Here is a 24702-nt window from a genome sequence, read left to right on the forward strand (position 1 = left end):
AGCTGGTGGTGATTACTGCAGCATTAATGGCATCCTAGTTCTTCACCAACACACCATTAATACTTGACTTGTAGCCATAACAACAGTAAGAATTTCCAATATCCAGCAATTTGGATACAAAAGGTCTGGGGGCATCTGCAGTTTAGAAGAAAGACTGACTAACACAACCAAAAGGACACTACATGTAACACTGGCATCCCCTGCCATTCAAATGAGATTTTCTGCCATACCGATAAGCTCTCTGTCTTGGCATTATGTCAGTAACTGCTCTTCCACCATTTGTTTCTTCTACAAAGTAAATTGTTAGAGGACTTCCTACCTTTTAACACACTGGGATTTTTTTCACTCATTTCTCAGATTCAGGCTTTTGAAATAAAGTAATATAAAAATCTTTCACAAACAACAAAACCCATGCAGTTTGCTGACATTCTTTTCAATTTCAAAACCACATAATAAATTTTTCCATGTGTTGATAAACTGGATTTTAAAAGAGCATTTTCTGGATACCTAGATAATCAACAACACAATGAATACAAACATTTTCTATAAATAGTTCACCATATGGCTACCATTCTCAACAGATGGTGTCTGTGTATCCACTAGAATATACAAGAGCTATGCAAATTTTGCCCTGCAATCATTCAAAATTCTAAACAAGAATTTTTGATTTAATTTCAGTTTTATTAAGCCTAATCAAAGGCAAAGTGTGTAATTTTGTCACCTAGCTTTAATATAGGGAACAAATGCCACAACTATATTAACAAATGCATTTGTGAAAGGCAAGTAGACAGTCAGTAGACCCAATACAGTCAGAAGGAATTCAAAACAGGAGACACAGGCACAAGATAATCTTAAGGCAGCACCCTGATGCCAGTGATAGTTTTTACCTACCTAAAAAGCAGTTTAACTTCTAAACAGCCCTGTAGTTCATCAGATAGAAAGCAGCCTGGACTATGTAATGAAAAAACCTGGAGTCCAAGGCATGTGAGAGTTTGTATATATTTTGCAGCAAATGTTACTACAGAGCCTACATAATTTATCCAGTTTTAGTAGAAAACAAACTTTTACTTTTTTTTATAGTTTCCCTAAATGCAACATATAAACAATTTCAGGTTTTCTACTTGCTTTCAGAAACTGGTGGGCAGTTCAGAATATCTATAGAAGGAACATATGACTGAAGCTTGACTAGGCACTTGGTCTATCTTGTTCATTTTTTTAAAAACTAGTTAAGCTCATATCACTGTGTAAACACTTTCTGGGAAGTTCTTCTTGAGCTATACTGGCTTATCCACTGGGCATCATATTCTGACTTTCAACCTATACATTTTTTATAGCATTTCCTATATGCTTGAAGAAACATAAGCTTTAACATCTATAGTTTTTCTAACTTGGTACTGTTTCTCACCTGATGAATTTATGGAAAAACCGACATACTCCCCTGCTAATTATTAAGTTGCTATGCTTCCTGTTCTTATGATCTTGTACCTGACTGTTGTTGGCTTTGCCAGTCACAAGTTCTTTGTCTGTTCCTGTAGCTCCCAGAGTGCTTCTGCTAGCAGAAACCACATGATTCTAACCAAATCACCACTTACTACCCTGCACTGGCACCAGTGCTCTGTGAAACTTCCCTAACTGCAGAGGAGGGAATCTCGGCCACTATTCCTCAGAACAGCAAGTTCCTGCAATATTGGATAATGGCTTCACATCACAAAAACATCCTGATTTTTTCTTATCATTATAGTGAGTGACATGTAATTATTCTTTATAGTCATGTATTGAATGCACCTGAAAGTCCTGTAGAACTGCAGAAGGAAGGTCACATCTCAAAGCTCAGTGAAATATTAATAACTTAAAACCATGCACAAATTGCTGACATAGTTCTCTGAAAATAAAAGATCATAAATTCAACTTACCATCACTATATAGGAAAGTACATGAACAAGAAGAGTAATGTGTGCTACTGTGCTCTGGATTTGTAGCTCAGTGTTGACAACACACCAGCTTTTTGCCTACTGCTGACAACTGCTTGCATAGCACCAGAGCCACTTCTTTTTCCCACTTTGCCCCACCAGGATGTGGGCGGGGGGCGTGCAGAAAGCTGGGAGAGGGCACAGGCAGAACAGCAGACCCAAAATGACCAAAGCAATATTCCATGCCATGAAAACATGATCAGCAATAAAAGATGGGGAAGGGAGGAGGAAGGGGGGGGATATTCAGGGCAGTGGTGTTTCCCTAGCACAGTAACAATTATGTGTGATGGAGCGCTGCTTTGCAGGATGTAGCTGGACACCTGCCTGCCCATGAGAAGCTCTGAATGAATTCCTTGTTTTGCTTTGCTTACTTGTGCTGCTTCACTTATTAAACTGTATTTATCTGAACCCAAGAATTTTCTTACTTTGCTCTTCCACTTCTCTCCCCAATCCCACTGTGGGGGGAGCAAGCCACCAGCTTGGCCAGGGTCAACTCACCTCAGTCACTAATGTGACAGTATACAGAGACAGCAGCCAGACGTTTGAAAAAAGAGATCATGGTTGCTACACTACGCTGCAGAAACAGTTTCAACATGCTGATTTAGCCAGACAATTGCTGTTTTAGGAGAAGGACAGTAATTAAAAGTTGAGATACAGGTGAATTAAGTAATAATTTGTCTTCTTGTTTTCATACATGTATTAGAGGAGAGGAACTCCCATTTGCTATTGAAATATCTAAGGATGTACAAGTGAGTGCCAAGACTCAAAAAGACAGCATGTATCTGTGTAAGTTCACAGGATATTTTTTAAAACTAAGGTAAATCAAGTACGTAAGTTAGACAAATGTTAACAGGCTTATTATGAAAAGATTTTATTTCAAGGACAATTGAAAAGTATGTTTTAACTTTTATTCTTGCAGCTCAAAATCCATGCCTGTATATATATGCATATATTTGTAAAAAAAACAATAATCAGAAGGAAAACTGAAAAGGAAAGGAATCCATTACATAACCCTTTTCTTCCTGTAAGGAAAAATTCTTTACAGATTTTTAAAGGCATGAAATATGAACAGGGATGAATCCTAAGTTTTCTATATTACTCTTTACTTCTAAACATTATTAGGCTTTTCCTGACAGTATTCTGTATTTTGTAACCTTGAAATAAATAATATCATTAACCATCCCCATTTTAACTTAAAAAATTCCTAAACATTTTTACTTTGAGGATCACAGGACTGCATGGATTAGATTCACACAGTGGTGTGGGGCCAGAAATGAGCAGAACACAACAATTCATTCCCTTTTTAACCAGTCCTAAAAGCCTTTTACTTTCCCCTAACCACCAACCAATTAATTTGCCTATCATTTGCTGGCTCTGGGACAATGCTTCCATAACCCGCTTTCACCTAAATCAGTCATTAACTAGGTTAGGGTAGCATTTCTCTTGTAAATGAGTCCCCTAAGCATTATCACTTTTTTTTTTCCACCAAAGAAAGAGCAGACTATACTTATTTTACTTAATACACAATGACAGTATTTCTCTTTAAATATGAAAAAAGGAAATATGTATCACTCCAATATCAGTGAATCAGTAAAAATATTTTTGCCTGCACAGAAATAACTGATCAGGGAAAGCTTTAGCATGTGTGAAAGAAAGGAATATTTAAAATATTATGGCACTCCACTTTTTGAACTGGTAGTTCTGACACAGTGCAAGTACTGCCCTTGGTTTTGTTTAACTCAGCGCAGGAGGCAAATAGTAGAAATAGAATGGCTGCATCATAAATGGGAGATTAAAATAATCACATGCTCATTCAGGATGAACCTTAAGTCCTGAGCAGTAGTAAGGCTAAAATTTATGCAATTCCAGGGAGGCTCATAAAGAATCACCTAAGGATAGGGCTCACTTGAGTTTCACTGCAAAACTTATTTGAGTAGTCACCAGATCAGCTATAATCGTCCTAGTCAGCTGGCAAACACAAGCAGACACACTTTAGCTATGCTAAAAATTAAGGCATGTAAAGACAAGCTGTGTTGGAGATGCTGGTCGCTATGGCAGATAATGGATAAGCAATTCTACTTAATGTTGACAATGGGTTGGTCTGTAGAGTGGTTGAAATAACAAATCCATAAACTAATCATTAATGGCTTTCATAATGTCAGTTCTAGATGAGAATTTCCATATCAGGCAGTAGAAGGGCAATGAATGGAGACATTTGCAAATCTGGAAGGATTACAACATTTAGGGTACTTATTAAATAAATAAAACAATGCAACAAATATGATATGACAAAGGTGTGAAATACAGAGGACAGAGAAGGCTACATGACTTTTTTATAAAGAGATCAAAAGAAAAATAAAATGTGTTTCAAGAGAACAGAGAAGATGAAATGTCCACAGAGAATGTTCCCTCTGCATATCACACTAGTCCTCTGCTTCGTTTGGCCCATATTAATGACATCAACATGAAGGGAAGTTCAAGAACTAGTTTGAGTCTCAGACTTTCTATGAAAATCTCTTTTAAAAGGGCAAACTACTTCATTTTTAATGAAGGACAAGAGATAGCAATCAGCAGGAGAACAATCAAAGAAAAAATTAGTACTGAATTGTCTCTGCCATTTAACATAAAAATGACAGTACTGGGTACAGACCAAAAGGTCTGTGAAGTCTCACATTGTCTGGCAGTGGACGGAATTCTCCTCTCGAGGACATTGAGAGAAGAATTGAATAAGAAATTTTTGCCAGCATGATTTTTTGTGCAATTGCATTAAAATTTTGGAAAAGAACAATTTGGGTGGAGAAAGAAATAATCTCATCAAAAATAAGAAAGAAGATTAGAAACAGACTGCACAAATGTTTTATATATGACATGAAGTAAGAACTAAATGTTTGAGACTAACTGCTAGTGATAAATTGAGAAAACGGCATTAAAAACCCCAAAACATTTTTGATATGCAAATTCACACACTTTTGAAATTGTCACTCAAGTTTCTAGATAGGGAAACAGTTCGGTTTAAAAGATGAGTGATAGGTCCATGTTAGGTATCATCAGGAGGATTCAGAACTAAGAAGGGAATGTTAAATGTCTTAAGTTTGCAATATGCATGTTTTCCAGTTTCCGCAAGAGACAAATATTTTCGAAAAATTGCTATTTTCCCCCCACCTATAATGTTCTAAATTTAACAAATTATATTTTCTAAATTTAACAAACTGCTGTTTCTGAATTTAACAAGTATCAATTCTGCAGTAAATGTACCTGCCTAAAATTTAAGCAGTTAAATTTTACAAGTAAAAAGTGACAAAATACTAAGATAAGTTAAATTAATTAAGCACTATTAAGGAAACTACAGCTACACTTGTCATGCCCCCAGCTGAATTTAGGATACCTTGCAACTTTGATAAACATTCTGTTCTGAAATCTCCTTGAGCAGCATAGGTTTGCAAAATTTACTAATTTCTTTTTAAAGCATTATTTAAGTGCAATACCAATATTCATATATTTCTGCCTCAGACAGAAAGAACATATTGGGTTCCTTAAAAAAGGAATTGAAAACCATCCTAGCAACGATGAAAGTAAGTAGGTCCATTATAAAGTTGTGTATTTAAAAAGAAATGCATAATTTAATTTGTACATTTTACCAATAAAATCTTTTTGTATTGGCTATTATAAAGTCAAAAAGACAAGAGAAAAGTGTGACGATTTGCCACAATCCCATTACCTGTGTGTCAGCAGCACCCTGAAGGTCATCTGATTCAGTCCCAAATAACTTGGCAGCAAGTTTGACCAATCCCAGTTCCATTCAGTAATGGCTGACTGTTGATACATGGCAAGAAGCTAATGTTAGTTATTAATCAGTGTTAATATGATTGGTACATTAAAGCTCCAGCTGTGACATACTAACCAAGAAAGAGGGGGGTCCAGAACAAGGACTTAGAAAGATGATATCAATCATGTCAACTGAAGAAGGTTTTTATTCCAATAAGACAGCAATTAATATATAAATAATTTAGGGATGTAGCCATAATTTATAAAAAGATAAATCAATTTTTTGAACCATTATTCTTCCAACCATTAATGGCATTCTGCCCAACTACTTTGTCTGAGAGCTTGACTCTTTGTCCAAAAAGCGAAATAATTGGCAACTTCTTATGTAACAGCAATTTGCATTTCCTGCTGTCAACAAAACGTTTGTATTGAAAAACTTGCTATAGCTGGAATTCAAGATGTAACCTGCATCATACTATGAATGAAGGTTTAGTTGTCTGTTTTTGTAAGGCACTTCAGTCACCACATCATAAACAGCAGTAAGTCTAGGCAATATGAACAAATATAACTCCATATTGCTTATTTAATAAATAAAAGCAATCTACAATAATTGCAGGCAGACATAAGACCCACACATAACAGTCTTATGTTTATAGAACAGTAAATCCTGTTGCAATACTTTTCATTGTCAGTAACGGTCAAATAGTGAGTACAATTCAATATTCTTGGGAGGAAACAATTAGAAAATTATTGTTGTAACATTAAAAGCAAGTCAAAACAGTGGAAATAAACCTATATAAAAGGAGTAAATTATATCTTGCAGTGCATCTTTTTTCTCTAACAGACAGCACCTGGTTCTTCTGGGAGAGCAGATTCACAGCAATCCTCTTCCTTCCATCTTTATTTTATTACTTTCCTTTTTCTTACTTAATTTACTCCCTAACACTCATCTTTGGCATGCATTTTAAAGTAAAGTAGAAAAAACAAGGTGAAATACAGAATACAAAAGGGAAATGAGGGTAGCTAAAGAAAGAACAAGATAGTGTGAAAGTGGAAAGTAAATGAAGAAGAGAAGGTAAATATCTGATATACAAGAAGTCATGAGGAAAAAAATCCTAAGAGAATAGTGTGAGAAGAACACAGGGGAGAAAACAGGACACTGTTCTATACTCTACACTGAAAAATAGATAAGTAAACATGGAGAAAGTACTTGTAAAATCAACAGGCATAAAAAGAAGAAGCTGAACAGACAGTAGCAACAGTCATGGAAGTAAAGAGGGAAATTTCTAAGTAAACCAGATAAAAATTTAGTCCATCTTACTGATCAGGTTTATGAATGAAAAAAAAAGATGTTTGAAAAAAGTAACTTCAAGATAGGGGAAAAATTTTCCTGTAGTATTCGTTGATACTGTTGAGTAGTTGCATAGCCTCGACCTCAGCTTATTAGACAACAGAGAAGCAACAGTACTGACAGAGTTTGAGGTGTCAGGACAAATAGATAAAATCAAGAGCAACAAGTTACTAGGACCAGATGGTGACTATTCAAGATTTTTACAGGAATCTAAGAATGAAGTGGCTAAATTGCTAACAGAAATGACACACTTCCTAGAATCAGCTACTGAGCTAGAGGGTTGGAAGGTAAGAAATTTAAAGTTGATCTCAAAATAGCAGTTAGTGGCCTGTGTTTCAGGAGCAGTAAAAATTATACAGACTATGATTAAGCATCTTGCTAAATTTGACATGATAGGGACAAATTAGCAAACTTTAGAAGAAAACTGTTAGGGAAACTTTCCTGTATGACCAATCAGGAGCACTGTGGCAGTCACACTTCCACCACTAGAGACTTTAATTGCTGGGACCAAGGGGCCTTCACAGTGGGCAGCTCCAGTGAGTCAATGGGTGCCCCACTTGACCCCCTGGACACCCCACTCTCATGCAATCAGAAAAGGTTTCCCATAGCAGAGTCTCAGATGTCTGGTTCCTTTAAGTAATTTTATCACAGTGAAACAACAGAATAACAGTTCCAGCTGGGTGCCTCTGAGGAGGGACCTCACATAAAGGACTACCTGGGGTTTTGTACTCTCATAGTCCATTGTCTTCCAGCTGACTCATTGGCTTCCGCTGTGTTTATGAGTGTCCCTGTGTCTGTTCACCTGGCTGGTGCCACAGGGTCCCATGCCCTTTGTTGTACAAAGATATCTCGCCATGCTCCCACCATTTCTCCCACCCAGAGCTCAGTCTCACACTGCAGCTCTATACCAAGCTACCCACCCTAATTGTGTTCTTCAACAAAAAAGTCAACCACCCTGATGTACAGTAATTTTTACATATATCAACAAACAATACATAGAATGTTTACTATAAAATATCTTTTGGAAAGCTTTTGAATAAATTTATTTTAAGAAATCACCTAATGAGGAAGCTAAGAGGATATCTGTGCTGCACAGACATAATATATTACATAACTTATACAGTTATGTAATATATTTTTATATCTTAGATTTCATATATTATAATATGCTGTATAGCATAGTGTGACATTCTCAGTTTAGAGCTGAAGCACTAAGCAGTATTGCCATGCCTATTTCAATTGGCTCTTCTGAGAGAAAAGTTTTAAAAACCAATACATAATTAATTAATTGTCAAAATACGTTGCAAAACCAGTAGCTTGTTCTGACTTAGAATTTATAAAAGGATAAAATGTAGACAGAAGTATTAAAAACACATCTAGTCACAAGAGACTTTTAGAAAATCAAAAAACAATCATGGATTATAAGTTCCTAAGCTTCATGGCAGTTGCCAAACAGTAACAAATGAATTTGAGAAGAATAATTGCTCCTTGCCAGTGCTCTTGCATCTTCTATAGGCACTGCTAATAGGCTTCACAGAAAACTAGACACTGAGCTATATTGAGCACTTTTTTATAAATGGACAGTCCCACACCACTAAATAAATTTTATCATGAAGGGAACTAAACTATCATACAATATTATTAACCTCGGGAAACAGAATCATAGAATAGAATCATAAAACGGTTTGGGTTAGAAGGGACCTTAAAGACCATCCAGCTCCAACTCTCTGCCATGGGCAGGGATGCCTTTCACTAGGCCAGGATGCACAGAGCTTCATACAGGATGAGGGAGGGGATTCCGCCCCTCTACTCTGCTCTGGTGAGACCCGTGTAAAGTACTGCATTCAGCTCTGGTGTCCCCAGCACAGGAAAGTGGTCAACCTGTTGGACTGAGTGCAGAGGAGGGCCACCAAAATCATTCAAGGCATGGAGCACCTCTCCTATGAGGAAAGGTTAAGAGAAGTGGGATGGTGCAGCCTGGTAAAGATAAGGCTTCTCCTCAAGAGAGACATGGAGCTCCTGGAGCAAGTGCAGCAGATGGCAAGAATATGATTATGGGACTTCAGCATCTCTCTTATGAGGAAAGGCCTGTCTTATGAGGGACTTGGGCCTGTTCAGAACAGCCTCGAGCAGAGACAACTGAAAGGGAACTTCATTAATGTATATCAGTATCTAAAGGTGGAGGTGCCAAGATGGTGGAGCAAGGCACTTCTCAGTGGTACCAATCAATAAGACAAGGGGCAATGGACAAAAACTGATGAACAGGAAATTCCACCCAAATATGAGAAAGAACTTTTTTTACTGTTTGAGTGACTGTGCACTGGAACAGTTTCCCCAGAGAGGTTGTGGATTCTCCCTTACTGGAGATATTCAAGAATCCTCTGGATGCAATCCTTTGCCATGTGTTCTAGGATGACCCTGCTTGAGCAGGGAGGTTGGACCAGATGACCCACCGTGGTCCCTTCCAACCTGACCTATTCTGTGATTCAGCGATTTTTTTGCATATCAAAGGGCTACAAGAAAATATGTGTAACACATTTGTCATGCGGTGCCCCGGCAGAGATTTAGGCAACCGGATCTTTTTTCTTTAACTATTACATTATCAGGAAACTAAATTCTCTACGTAAATTTTAATCCTTTACATATTACAAACATGACTTAAGAAAAAACAGAAATGGATGCTTTCAGTTTTTAGTGTGCTTTACCCCTGATTAGTTTCACTGTTCTGTAAAATCTCTGTATTTCCAACACATCCGTTACTTAACTGTTCAACATTTCTGTAAAAAAGACCTGATGCCAAGAAATCTGGAAAAGAACTACTCACAGACTTGTATCTCTGAGTAGCAGGTGTTTGTTTATTCAGCGCTGGGCACAAGGGACATCGCTCCACCAAACTTATGTAACCAGGGGTAAAAACTTCATAGTTTATGTACACTAAATGCTCATACATATTCATTATTTCTAGGAATGGGTGTATATTATTATAATTAGTTCTTGGAAATCATTATCATATTCTTCTCCTTTGTCCTCTCCCACATGGTGCTGGTCCAACAGCTTCCGGTGGTAGTCTGGGGGTCTTCAGGAGGAAGACTGGTAGTCTTCATTGGGTTGAACTTTTTACCTTTGAGTTTAATGCATGCTCTATAGTCCTGTTTTCCTGTTGCTAGTCCTCAGAACAGGTAGCTTGCAGTTTATCTCCTTATCTTCTTGTCCATCTGGTTTGTCGTCTTTTTATCTTCTGGTTCTCCTTGAATTTTAACATTTACGTCCATTCACAGCTTAAGCAATCCTACAAGTACACTCCCTTAGGTTTGCTAACATAAGCTCTTCTAAAGAACATCCTGATAAAATGCTTTGCCAGTTTACTTTTTTGTATCAGACCCATTAGGAAGATTCTAAACGTGCACTTGGGGTTTTGCCATGATTTTTCCATGGGCTAAGACTAACCTTTTGTACCACTGCACAGATGTAATAAATGCCATTGCTACTAATGGGCTTTCCTTCACTGTACTGAACACAGAAAGTATAAGCAAATGCAAATTGCTCTTACATGCAGTAATTCTAATAAACGGAAAGGACAATAATGGCTTTTTGAACATCATGCTATGGTAGAGGGCAGCCTTGTTAGATTCCCAACTAATAATATTCCTTTGAGCTTCATCAAATGTGAATGGATGTAATTAATTCTGTTTTCATAAATTCAGTCTCTATCATTAGCATGATCATAATAAGACAAACAGGAACAAATTACACTATAGCCTAGGGTTCAGATTTTCACTGACCTGATTGAGTACTTTTGTACAAGACTGTCTGTACACCTGGAAAGGGTTGAAGACGGGCTGCTCTTCTCTGTCCTTGAGTGTCAAAGCCAGGAATTGACCAGAAGTAATACTGTCTTCAGAAGAATTCTCCCAGGACAGCTGATCTTTCAAATATTCCTTTTGGAACAAAAAGCAACCACAGAAGAGTATAGGCCACCAAGATTTCTACATTAAACTTGCCTACATTTCATGCATAACTTTAACGTGTGCTTGATAGACGTTCTTATTATACAGTGGGGAATAAGCAATCTCTTACAAAATAGAAACCTTTTAAGAGTGCCACTAGTACAACGAACAAGAAATAACCTCCATGAACATGCATCCAACTGACATAAATCAGGATAATCTATGCTAGTGAATTGAAATTGTCATCAAATTATGTGTGTAAGTTCTCATTTAATATACATACATATGTTAGGTACCTGTGGAAGTGAACAACAAATGTTTTTTATGACTTTCTATTAAAGTTATTTTTTGGACAACATTTAATAGTTACGATATGACTATAAATTAATTGTTTGATGAACATATTATAATCAGTTATTTAAACATAGGAAATAAATATTCTCCCACTCTTCAAAGCTGTTTTTAACTGTTTAAGTATTCAAAGACTAGAATTAATTTATGATCTACATGACAAACTATACTGTAACAGAAGCATGATTATTTTGGACACAATCTTTTCTGTTTTCACTTCTTAAACAACTATGCAAATAAATCATCGTTGCATGCCAATAAAGTGTTTTGATTAAATAGAACCCTTTTATGAAGAGCTAGATAATGAAATATTTACACATCTATTTGCTGGAAGGACTACTGTGATTAAACAGTTTATTATTAAAATGAACTCCCTAATTGTAGGATTGGCATAACATAGGGTAAGTATTCAAGGTGAGTCTTTGTTAAGAGTGGATGCAAATGCTGCTCTTATTTGCAGTACTACTGAGATGCTAAAAAGGGGGAAGAAAGTGTAAACTACCTGCCAAGGCACCCTGGGCACCTCAGTGTGTCTTTCTAAAAGAAGAATTTCATCATCTGTTTAAGCTGAACCAACCCTGACCCCGACTGCCCTGAGAGGCACAAGTTCCCTTCCAATCCACATAGACTGTAGCTGTTTCTCCCTTGTGTTGGCACTAGCATATGTTGTGAAATCAGCCAGAAAAAAGAAAGACTTCATCCAGATAAACAAGCCACATGATTTCTAGTACTAGTACAAAGAGAAGCCTAGGTCAAAAGAGGTGATTCTCCCCCTCTACTCTGCTCTCATGAGACCCCACCTAGAATACTGCATGCAGTTCCAGTGCCTTCAAAATAAGAAGGCCATGGAACTGTTGGAGCAAGTCAAGTCTAGAGTCACCAAGTAGATAAAAGGACTGAAGCATCTCCCTTGTGAAGACAGGCTGAGGAATCTGGGACTGTTCAGCCTGGAGAAGAGAAGACTGTGTGATGACCTCATTATAATTTTTCAGTATCTGAAGGGATTACAAGAGAGTCAGAGAGGGACTCTTTGTTAGGAACTGCAATGATAGGACAAGGGGTAATGGGTTCAAACTGAAGGAGGGGAAGTTTAGGTTAGATAATAGAAAAAATACTGTAAGGGTGCTGAAACACTGGAACAGGCTGTCCAGGGAAGAGGTGGCTGCCCCAGCTCTGGCAGTGTTCAAAGCCTGGTTGCATGACGCCTTGAGCAATGTGGTCTAGTGGAGAGGTCTCCCTGCCCACGGCAGGGAAGGTTGGGACTAGATGATCTGTAAGGTCCATTCTAACCCCTAAAATTCTATGATTCTATGATTCTAGGAGTAGAAAAAGTAAAAGAGCATGAGAAAGAGAAGGTCTTGTCTCTGTTACTTACAGCCAAATGTCAGGACTGACCAAGAGAATCACAAATTTTTCTTGGTGTATTAAAGAAGAATAAAATAGAGCTTTTTTTTTAAGTCTGAAACAACATCACAAAACAGCTGTGAAAACATACCCTAAATCTCTTACCTACATTTTGTCAACTTTCCAAAATATCTGTGTTTGGGTTTTTTCCCCATTCATTCATGATTTCATGCCTTAACAAAGACTTTAGAGCTGTGGTGAAGGAGAATTTTTAAAAAGCAATTTCTATAAATTTACTAAATTTTCATGAATATACTGTCTTCCATGCACACATTTTCACAACATTTGTAGACAGCAATAAGGCAACACAGCCCTCTGGATGTCACAGAGCCAGCAGAAGCAGAGTGTGTTGGGTTGTCAGTAGAGATACTGCAAATAGCTGTCCATGCTTGTTAGGGTTTGACCGGTTCAAGTAGTATACAGCTCACCTCCCAGTACAGGTGTTTTTCAGTCTTTGGGATATTTTGAATTTATGTTTCATGAAGAGACTTATTCAACCAGAGTGAATATATTAGTTTAAGATATCTTTAAATATAGTACATATTGTACTATACTGTATTCATATCTGAAAAGGTCATGTTTCAAAAATGTGAAAATTGATAGAAATGAAATCACATCTGTAAGCATGTGAACTATATCCTCAGTACACTGACTGGGCATAAAACCAAGTAGATGGAATATTAATTGATGCTGACACCTCAGAAAAGTTGCTTTCTCTTTGGCCACCATTAGTAAAACATGCTTTTAAACATTATGATTATTTTTTATAAATACACGAAGGATTGTAGGCTATTTTGAGTACTAAAGCCCCTGTTATAAATCACAGCTGTACTTGAAAATACACTTTCCAAGAATCTGTATCCCTTTCCACCTGCTTTTCTAAGGAATATAATTGAGAACAATCTTCTGTTTCATCACGTTCTTCTCTATTTGTATGTAATTATTAAGCAGTGTAACATAAAGTTCTTCAAACTAATTTTGAAAACACAGTCCCCTGATAGTCCAAGCAGTCTCTAAACAAAAGGAAGAACCTTTGAACAGACAATTAAGTCTATTTCTTGATAGTCAGGCACATTAAACATAATTTAAGCTATGAAAAAAAAATTAAAAATTGAAAAATGTATCAAAATGTTATGCAATAGTTTCAAAGGTGTTTCAAAGTAATATGGTGAAGTCTTTCTGGGAATCAAGCTGGTCAGGATTTCTTTTTTTCTTTTTTTTTTTTTAAAACAGTACAGGGTTTTTTCCACTGAGAAATGTTCTATACTTAAAAAATTTCTTACTAGCTGCAGAAATTCAAGGAGAGACACTAGGGATGTAGAAAGTAAGGCTAAAGTCCCTCTTCCACCTAATTCTCTCAGCCTCTTATCTCCTATTGGAGCTGCTCCACTTTGTATAAATAACTGAATACTCACAGGAGTCAGATCTTGGATCAGGGGCTCCAAAACCCAATATGTACATTCTAATCCTTCAACTAGAATATGATTCTATTTTTGATCCTAAAAGTTACAGAATGCAGTTTTACAGCAATTTCTACAAGGCGAAACAACTCCAACAGGGTAAAAGAAAGGAGTGCCATGTTTGTAGCTAATGATTTAGCAGTTTGGAGGGCTAGTTCAGATGTGGGAGATGCAGATTCAATTTCGTGGTCCAAAAGAGGAAGGAAAAGGATTTGAGCCTGCATATCCCGTCCCCTAGGTGACTGCTCTAACTACTGGACTATATGCTATTTTCAGAGGTCTTGCTCATCATCCTTACCACACTCCATTATACTTAAAAGTAAGTAAGCTGAACAGAGTTGTCTAGATTAATTAAGATTTTCATGTGAATGCATTACTTCCTCAGTACTGCCACAGGGTTTGCTTGTTCGTTTGCTTCTTTAATCAGGAGAATAAATTTATAACGTTTAATTTTACTTTTAAACAGTCACTTTTTCAACAGGCTGGCTTGGTTTTTTTAGGATTTTTATTTTTTTAACTGGGTTCAAACTCCTGAAATGTATCTATGGTCTACAATATGAAACTGAAGGAAGTTTATGAGCCATACTACTGCTTGAGCACTGAAGTAAAATCTACCATGTATCCGATAAAGTAATCTTTTCTCTAGAAATGCAGAAAAGCCTAAACTGAATGGATTCTATAACAATACAATACAGGATTTCATATTGACTTTAAGAACCATTATCACCCCCTTAACTAACCGTTAGCTGCCAGCAGACGCTGCCCCAGGCCAATACACACCTAATTGCTCGGTGAAAAGGCCGTTTCCCTACCTCATTGAGCCGGATGATGTGATAAATTTGCTTCAGGTATTCGCTGCCACCTGGTTTGTGGCAGATATCCAGGACCATCATGTGTATTTTCTGCTCAGTGAATCCAAGTGCAATACCTCCTTCCTCTAACGTTGCACCTTCTACTGTGACTGCAGCACTAGAATATAGAAGAGATACAAACATTCTTATGTTAAATTTCTAAAAATCAAAATATTATTATCCGCTAAATCTGCATTTTAACAAAAGCTTAGAAGTATTTGGCTTGCACAAATGTTGCTGTACGTATATATCATAAGCCTTTATGCAATACATAATACCTGCAAATAACATTATTATACAAATTTTAATCACTTTCATCTCAAAGATAAACACATAAAATGTTCTTTACTCTAAGGATACACAAGCAGCAAATATTTTTTTATTTTCTTTTCCACTAGAGAAATAATTTCGCAAATACAAATAGCCTTTGCATTTGATCTTCTGTGCATCTATCTTTGCCTGTTGCTGCACATATTAAAGCCTACTTTACATATCAGAAAGGTAGCCATTACTCTAAGTACAGGTTAGAAGTGTTAAATTGAAGCATTTTTCTTCCCACTGGTATGTTGTTAACCGTTTAAAAGGTACCTATTTGGGACATGTTGCACTGTTTCCCTTTTCTTCCATCTGTGAGAAACTACTGAAAAAAAATAATCAGAGGGCAACAGACCCAAAGGCCTTCAAAATTATGCATTAAAATCTCTAGTGATTGTCAGACTACTGGGTATAAAAACTTAAGTTACCAGCGTAGTATTGTTATTGACAAAGTCTAATAAAAAAACCCTACTAAAACTACTTTTCCCCCTCAAATATTAAAGCTTCAACACAGGTATTTTTTTGTACCTTGACATGTGTGAAGGAATCAAAAGACCAAAAAGAACATATTGTCCTTTCTACAGGCAATATTGGATTAATTTAAAATATACCAAAGAAGCATTTGAATTTAAAAAAAATCAAAATCAATATTACTACTCTATTGTTTTAGAAGGAAAACAAAAAAAATATCCAAAACACTGTGGTTGTAGTTTACTGTTGAAAGTATGCCATATGCCATGAAAGTGTGCCATGCCAAAGTCAGTTCTGCTGAAAGTTGCTGCTTGACCTGCAGGCTCTCTGAAATGCTGCACAGCTGCTGGACATTAAACTGCATGCTTCCACATGCAGTTTCAGAACATCCTACAGTGCAAATAGCTTCTGTAATTCTGTTCTTTGCTGAATGGAGGTGATACCCTATTTATATGGTGTATTTTACAGAAAAGCTTCAAAGAAATTGATCTTTAAAATTAAAGCAAACTTAGGGTTGATCTTCGATGCCACGTACAGATACAATCTGAACTTGTCAAAATTCTTAGTGACTGACATTGAAAAAGTTGAGGACCTCTGACAAAGGAATCTATCAGTGCCAACAGCCAAATTGTATCCTTTCCAGCCGTCACTGTGCAGGTGAAGCAGATGATTGGATTCAGTCAGCACTGTGATTAATGAGTTCCTCTCTGGATTTGGGACTGCCTATCAATCATGTCATTAGGAACAATGTACCCTGAAAGAGGCAGACCTCAGCCAAGGAATAACTGCATTCATCTTAATCTGTATATGCACCCAGCCAACAAGGTCAGGGTCACCATGATGAAAAACAATAATCTCCAATTCAACAAATTACTTTGCAAAGACAAGACATTTCTTTTCTTCTCAAGACATGTGTTCTTCAGAATCTAACGTGACTGTTTACAGCTCTGGTGCTACCATAAAGTGAAGGTTACTTTAATGAATAGTAATGCTTTCAGGCAGTACACAAGACAGGCAATGTGTGTAACTGCCACTTTCTGAACCTTTCAATGAAGACTATTATTTTTTAAATTTTCTTAAAAATTAAGTAAAATTTTTATGACATAGTGGAAGAATCTACATCATATTTAGACTTTTTATGTAAGTAGCAGTCCTTATAACAATAATGTAACACAAAATCAACCAAGAATTTTGCTTATAAAAACCCAGTGCACTTTAAAGATGCTTCTGCAACTGTGTAGGTGAATCCCAAATAAAGGTTTGAAATCTAGAGGTTTTGTTTTCTTCCACACACTGTATCTATTAGAAGTCTAAAAACTTTTATGAATATGAATGTGTGTATATATATATATATATGCATATATATATGTGCATAGAGCTACCCCAAAAAATTCTTTAACTATGAAAAAGGTTACATAATTTTACACCAACTTAGATTTTTCAATATATAAATATTTGTTTCAAACAAATCACATGAACATCATAGGTTTCCTCTTGAAAGCTGGCTTTTAGCTTAGTGATTACATCACCACTACTTAGTTAAACTGAATATTTGAATTTCAGCTTCAATATATTAGTTTTATAATTTTTCATTTAATAACATTTATCTCTATATTGCATATCGCAGCCTTTTCTTTTTCCCAGACATTGTCTCATAATAGTTGAATAAAAAATGGAAAAATTACATTCATCTTAAACATCAATTGCAGAAATGCAATCAAAGTCAGGGGACTAAGTTTCACAATTCTATCAAATAATAAATTGGAGAGCAGGTAAAGCATTCTTTATTATTTTAGGCTTAAAATTAGCAGCCCTAGTCACAAGCTATTTCTCTCTTTGGCTGACACTACACATACAGAAAACTTTCTCCCATGTTCATTTTCCACAGTCTGATATACCTAATGCATAATACAGCATTTCTGTGGCATGCTAGAAGAGAAAACAGAGTAGTATATTAACTTTAAATTCTCAGCTTCAGAAGAAATACGAATATAAAAGTTTTAGTTTTAAGATTATCCACAATGTTGTCTTACCCCACCTTTGCAATTTTTAAGATGTACCTATTCTCTCAGTGACATTAGAAATTGCATTACGGAACCATTCTGTTAAGTATCAATTTACACATTATCATTATGAGTTTTTATTCTACCACTCTTTTAGCCACTGGCATCTGGCTTCAATCTTTTAATCACTGGATTAAAACTTGTAAATTAGAATGTAATGGAAATGTAAAGATTATAAAGGTCAATGTCAATGAGCATTTATGTGACACTATGACTGCTTAGTGCTACTTATGTTAACAGACTACTCATAGAAATAGGAGCTCATGCAGTGGGGTAGCTCATGCAGTGCCCTTAAGGCACTGCACGAAAGCCTGTTCTCTGATATCAGTGATTCCAACCTAAAGACATTATCTTCTTTGTTTATACAGACAATAGCAATGACAGCAACCTTCAAGAATATTCATTGAAAAAATAAGCAATCTTACTTTCAGTAGTTACAATTTAATTCAGTAATTCATGTAACTCTAGTAAATCTAATATTGGAAGGTAGATGAATGGTATTTTTACAGAATGATGCATGACTACAGCATTAAAACAGACTGGACTAGGAACACATTTACATGTACACAACCCCTTGAGAAATCATTGTAAGGATTCAAGACGCTTGGATTTTAATGTCAAATGTTGGTATTTCCCCAGAAAGGCACAGCGGGGTAGTCTCCTTGCCCTGTTTTGATATATCTTACTTGCCCTCAGGGTTTGATACATTTCAGAATGAAGTATGCTTACTTTTTATTCACAGATTAACACTGAAAGATTTTCATAGTCCCTCTTAATTTAATCATCCTAGAAAAATTAAATTATAAGTATATTTAGTACCTATTCATATTCTGAAAGATACAAAATGAACTTGTCAACATTTTTGGATCAGCATGAAAATATGAAATCTTGTAGTGCTATGAAGACACTGTTTCAATGAAACAGCAATGGTTTACTCTTTCAGCAATAAAATTAAGTCGCAAACACAAAAAGCCATGAACACATAAAGCCATCAATATTAAGACTTAATCTGCGTCATATAAGATCACTGCTTGTCCTTTTTCTTAAAATTGAACAGTAGCCATAAACATGACAATAATCCAGTAATATAAAGAGAAAAAACAGCATTTGAAAAATACTATCTTCTTACCAGTCTATGCTCAATTTTCTTGCCTTCAGTAACTGGCTTTCAATCCAGTTTGGTCTCTGCTGTTCGATGCTCTGTATAACCTTCTGGGTCACTTGCTTAGGACCACTTTTCTGTTTTCCCGTAATACTTTCTAAGCACACACGAACTAAACTCAGTTTTTCTTTGCTCCATCTGTCAAGTGTTGCACCTGTTAAATGTTCTGCAGTATTTCCATCCTCAAATATCCGACATATAATTACAATCAAGTTCCAGACAAGCAGACCAGCTTTCTTCAATTCAGCAAAGTTTCTTGACATTTTTCTCTCAGCCAGAAAAAAGAAGTACTTAATTGAGGGAGGCAAACATGCAATCACTGTAGGTAACTTGCTGATTACAATAGATACTGCCTGAGCTGCAAGCCTTGTGAAGCCTTAAAAATAGAAAGAAAAGAAGATATGATTAACATTAACATTCTAGTTCTATCACAGCATGCTTCTGAATGTTGTATGCTAATTTCTAACTTTCTTTAGTACTGAAAATGGGTAAAAAGCTTAAGTACTCAACCTGTAGATTGATTTCTATTATGGTTTCTGCACATAAATCTCACATAATCTAAGCAATTACATGAATTAAAAACAGATAACCTAGAAAATTTAGAATTCAGACTGTGACTCTCAACAATTAGCCTTGCTGTGCACAGTTATTACAGGATAAATGAGAAAGACAACATCCAGGTATTATGAATAGTAAAAAGTTGTCCTCAAAATTGTATATTTTTTCAGCTTCACACCTGGAGCATTGCAGAAACTGTATCAGGATATTACAGATATTCATAATCTTTAGTTTTCTATCTATTTCTTTCTAAGTTCAAACCAATACAACTTCAGTTTATCAACTTTCATGTAAGTATCTACACTAGACAGAACTGTATTTTAAAGATACCAAATATCAAATGTAGCTATAGGAGTAACTACAGAACATATGTGGCTCAAAATCCAAGACATCTAAAACAAAAAAATATACTAAAAGGTGATCTTGGATTAAAGTCAAGATTAAAAAGCCCATCAAAACAAACTGCAAACAATCTGACTCATTGCACCTACATTCTAAATATTTTGGGCTTTTTATTAAAAAAGGTGGGGTTTTAATTAAAAATATTATCACAAAATTTAATTTGTCATTAAGCCTAAGTCATAACTCTCAGCTTGCGTATCAGTTCATGCTTAGCAACAACCTAAAACAGCCATACAAGTTCTAGACTAAAGTGAGCGCACAGTGAAGAGAAGATATATGGAAAGAAAGAATGCATTGATGGCCTGCTTTGGTCACGATCTACATACTCAAAACTTCATACCAGAATATACTACAGTCATACTACAGTACTGAAAATAATCAGATAATATTCTGCTGAAAATAAATTTATGGTGAATTGATTCTGGAAGCTAGCCTTCTGAAATGACAGATGCTTTAGGCACTATAGGCTATAAAAACATATGCCAAAAATCAGCTTTACATCTAATCACCTTCAAAACACCTGTTATTATGAATATAATTTCATTCTTAACTAACTATTTCAACAACCAAGCAGTAGTATATTTCATAACATGTTCAGTGCTTTTTAATTCAAACATGAATTGCTGTGTTGTATAGCTGGGATGAGTAAGTTGTTGCCATTACAGTCAACACTGTCTACCTAAAACTAAAAGATGATAATGAAAGGGAGAACTGGTTACAACCACTGAGGCAAAAGCATAGACATTATTCTTTACCTTGCCTTGAATCCCACCTCACCACCCACCACCAGATGCTAGAAACATCTTTAGTATTATTACCAGTACTACAATACTGATTATTATAAAATCTTGTTTGTGTGTGTATGAGTGTAAGTTACAAGAAAGAATAACTGAATTTTAATGCAAAGTACTTAAAACCTCCCAACCATCATTGTTCATTGTCAAACTTCAACACTCACAAAATCTAACTGTTCAGTTTTAGCACTAAAGGCGAAACAAGTTCTTATGGCAAACTTATAAACGAGTATAAATTTCACCTACATTTCCCAGATTCTTTTCTCTTCATTTCCCGAGGAGTGTAATTCCATTCCTTTGGAACCGTTTTCAGTAAGCTTTCAGGGACTATTTGCTTGTGCTGGTATGTTCCATAGTTTTCTGTTGCCTCCCAAGAATGCATCAAAGAAATTATCTGCTTCACTATACCCTTGACTGAATTAATCAAAGTCAACTTCAAGCATCTGATAACTTCTGGATCTGACTCACCACAACTGGAGACTTCAGAAGGAAGAATTATTAAATATTCAGTAAGTGTAGTCATTTGTGTAAATTTGTTACAGAAGGAAAAGTTTCAGAATTCTTATGGAAAGAAAAGTAACAACATTATGATTCATAATAATTTAGAGCTATTGGTCTGTTGCAAATTGAAGGAAGAGTATAAAGTAAAACAATATAGCATCTTGCACCATCTTAATACAGTACTGACAAAAAAATTTCTATTTATTTCATTAATCCTCATTTCTCCATCAAGATATACATAAAAATTCAATTTAAGCTGATTGATGTCTTCCTTTTTATATGGAAAACATTTAATTGCTAGGCATCAGTGAGGCAAACATATATACCTGTTTTTTTCCTACCTCCTTCTCTTGATAGTATTAATGATATTTTACCTATGCATTTTAGATACCCAAACTGTTATACTAAAGAACATCAAAGAATTAAAAGGTATTTTGGTAACAAAAATACATACAAATACTAGTCATCAACAGAAACACAGCATGTCATCTGAGATTGCATCTTAAATACAGTTATTGATATCACAACAAGTATCAATCTTCTCCACATTCTTAATACTGCAGTGAACTGCAGTTTCTCCATTGCCATGGAGCTGCATTTGTCAGGCAGAGCACTGCAGAACATACCAGAGATGTGTTTTGACATGTTAGATCCTGTGCTCATACTTCTGTTTCTCTGTACATTTTCCTAGTCTAAGCATTGCCTCTCCGCAAGTTTCCATGCAACATTTCTCTATCTTCCTTTTACACCTTAAACTACTTTTTGCAATCCTGTTTTTCTCTGATGAATACCTGAGCACTTTTGTCATCACTGTTTTCTGTTTTGTGATATTCATAATTCTATATCCTCTCTTGCATTCTCCCATTTTCTTCCTTTTCTTTTGAGCTTTCCTGCTTTTCATCCATAATTCCCAATACCACCCTTCTAAATATTACCTGTCTTTTCTGGTTAAATACTACATTTCCTTGGGGGCAGCATTAGTTGCTCTAATTGTGAGGGCATCTCTCCCTCTCCTTGGAGAATTAAGAACCTGTCTGCTTCTTGACAGAGGAATCTATATTTCCATCAGACTATTTCTCCCTCAACAGGAGGAGTCCTTGCCTTTTTCCACTCTCCTCCTTCCATGGTTTCTTACTTTTAAATTGTGGCAAAGAGAGACAAAGAACCTATCTGGCAGAGACCTACAGAAATGTTCTGCAGTCAGCCTGCTAGAAAGACACTCACTTAAGGTAATCAGACCCCTGGTCAACCACACTGCTCCAAAACCTCTGCAGTCTTCAAAATATTTACCATTCCCATAGCCTGATTGCACAAAACACTTCAATTATACTCTAATTTTGACATAAACTACCATCATTTCACCTGATTTATTACAGTAAAAAGAATATTCACTACATGTCTTAAAACTGACAAGGTTTAACATCAGATTTTAAATGCTTATTAATAAATTAAATACCTGTCATATTGTATAAGCGATTCCACAACTGCTCTTTTTCCATGTAGGTCTCAAAAGCAATGCCAAGAGATTTGGGTGCTAAAGTGCAGTAAGACAATACTGTGAAGATTGTTTCAATCAGAGTAGGCTCTTTGTTATTTATCTGTTCTAAGAGAGAACTCTGTTCATCACGATTCAATGCTTCATTTCCTTCGAAATAAACAAAAACATGGTTACAATAACTTCCAAGTAATTCAAGTTCTCAGTAATAGATAGTATTAATCAAAACAAACTGCAACCTGTATCTGAATAATATTTGAAACAGTAATAATGGAGATACTGAAATCTGATCTTCCTCTGCCAGTTGACCATATTCCTGAATGATATGTAGCCATTAAAGGAAAGACTTAAGCATGTTTTCAAACTATGGAATACGCTTATTAAATTAAAAAAGCACTCAGTATATAATTTGATTATTTACTAGATATTAATCAGAATTAAATTGTACTACTCCTATTGAAAGACAGTCAAAAAACTATTACTGCTTAACTCCTTTTACTGATATATTAGTCACATGAAGTAATATAACTCTATTTAGTTATATAAAATTTTAAAAGTAGCAGCTGCATACTCCCTGAAATGTGTTGGCTTTGTTTTTCAGTACAAGATGAAACTCAGAACAAAACAGTTCCACAAAACAAAATCTCAGTCCTGCTAAGATACAGATACCTATGTTTTTAAAGAAAATGAGTGATTTTCATAGAGTGGTAACAGCTTACAAAACATGTATTTCCATATGTTTCTGATAATCATCATAAAGCAATCTCCCAGCTGAAAAATAATGATGCATTTAAAGCTCATGGAATCAATGCAAATCAATGGCTTTGTCTTGTGTTAAAGCCCTCAGTTTCCCACATACTTGTGGAATTTGCTTCTGATGTTAACAATCGTATCATGTGACTAGAGACAGAACCTGTTAAACATTTTTAATTTAAATTTCTAGTTTGAAAAACTCAAGGTTTCTGTAAACATTATACTTTTAATTGTCATTGCTTTCTGTCTTGTTTGGCTTCCCTTACCTTTAGCAACCTGTGGAGGACAAAGGCAGAAGAGACTAAATTTTTAAGCTGTGTTCTTCTAGTGGTTCAAATAGCCTACAAAATCTACCACAGTGGAAAACCATTGCTTTCCACCCATTTCTGAATGACCTGAGAACATCATAAAATTAAAAATCCATTTTACTCTCCTCTGAATTCCTACAACCTAATTTCACACATTATTGTAAACCATTTAGTCTGGGTAGCGCACAACCTTAATAGAACAGCCCTGAGGATGCAGAAAGCTGAAAAACAGGATCAGTGATTTCATAACCAAGAAGCTGTGGGGTTTTTTTTTCCTAAGGCAGCAGACAGATCAGCAATAAGAATTTTTTTTAGTCAGCTTTTTTTTCCCTATGAGTTGAGTGAGCTTGTATATATTGCTTCCAATGCCAGATGCTTCTGAGTGAAGAATCAAATGGACTCGACTAATTCACTCACACCAGTGATATGCCGTCTAATATGAATATGACAAAGAAATAAGCAATGAAGCAGAAAGAGCAGTTCAAAAAAGAAAACACAGAGGTATTAAAATTGTGAGCTCAAAATTTGAATTGAACTACAATTATATTACTATAAGTATTCATTTTTAAAATTGACTTAACCAAATTCTAGGGATGAGGGTTTGCTGAGATTTTAAATATTATATAAACTGTCTTTGCAGTTTGCTTTGTTTAAATTTGTTAATGACTTAAAATTAATCCTAGATTTGTTTTAGGACCATGCCACATGGAAACTTTGAGTCACAACTTACTAATAACTTTTCTAATCAACTTGGTGTTACCAATAGATTTAGACAGAGGGA

The 24702-nt window shown here is 35.7% G+C and overlaps 1 protein-coding gene across 1 annotated transcript in view; it reads right to left on the reverse strand.

Moving 5' to 3' along the window:
* Positions 1 to 5684: 5684 nt before the first annotated feature.
* The window catches only part of KIAA0825 (KIAA0825 ortholog), a gene marked incomplete at its 5' end in the record, with an annotated part of 78634 nt that continues 59616 nt past the window's right edge, over positions 5685 to 24702 (reverse strand). Inside the window, 6 exons of the mRNA XM_009084805.1 lie at positions 5685 to 5779; positions 10865 to 11024; positions 15061 to 15217; positions 19078 to 19486; positions 21111 to 21344; positions 22822 to 22968. Of these exons, the coding sequence (XP_009083053.1) occupies positions 5685 to 5779; positions 10865 to 11024; positions 15061 to 15217; positions 19078 to 19486; positions 21111 to 21344; positions 22822 to 22968 (1202 nt within the window). The remainder of the gene's footprint in view (positions 5780 to 10864; positions 11025 to 15060; positions 15218 to 19077; positions 19487 to 21110; positions 21345 to 22821; positions 22969 to 24702) is intronic.

The sequence above is a fragment of the Acanthisitta chloris genome, unplaced genomic scaffold (genome assembly GCF_000695815.1).
Source record: "Acanthisitta chloris isolate BGI_N310 unplaced genomic scaffold, ASM69581v1 scaffold9831, whole genome shotgun sequence".
In the NCBI taxonomy this organism is placed as follows: Eukaryota; Metazoa; Chordata; class Aves; order Passeriformes; family Acanthisittidae; genus Acanthisitta; species Acanthisitta chloris.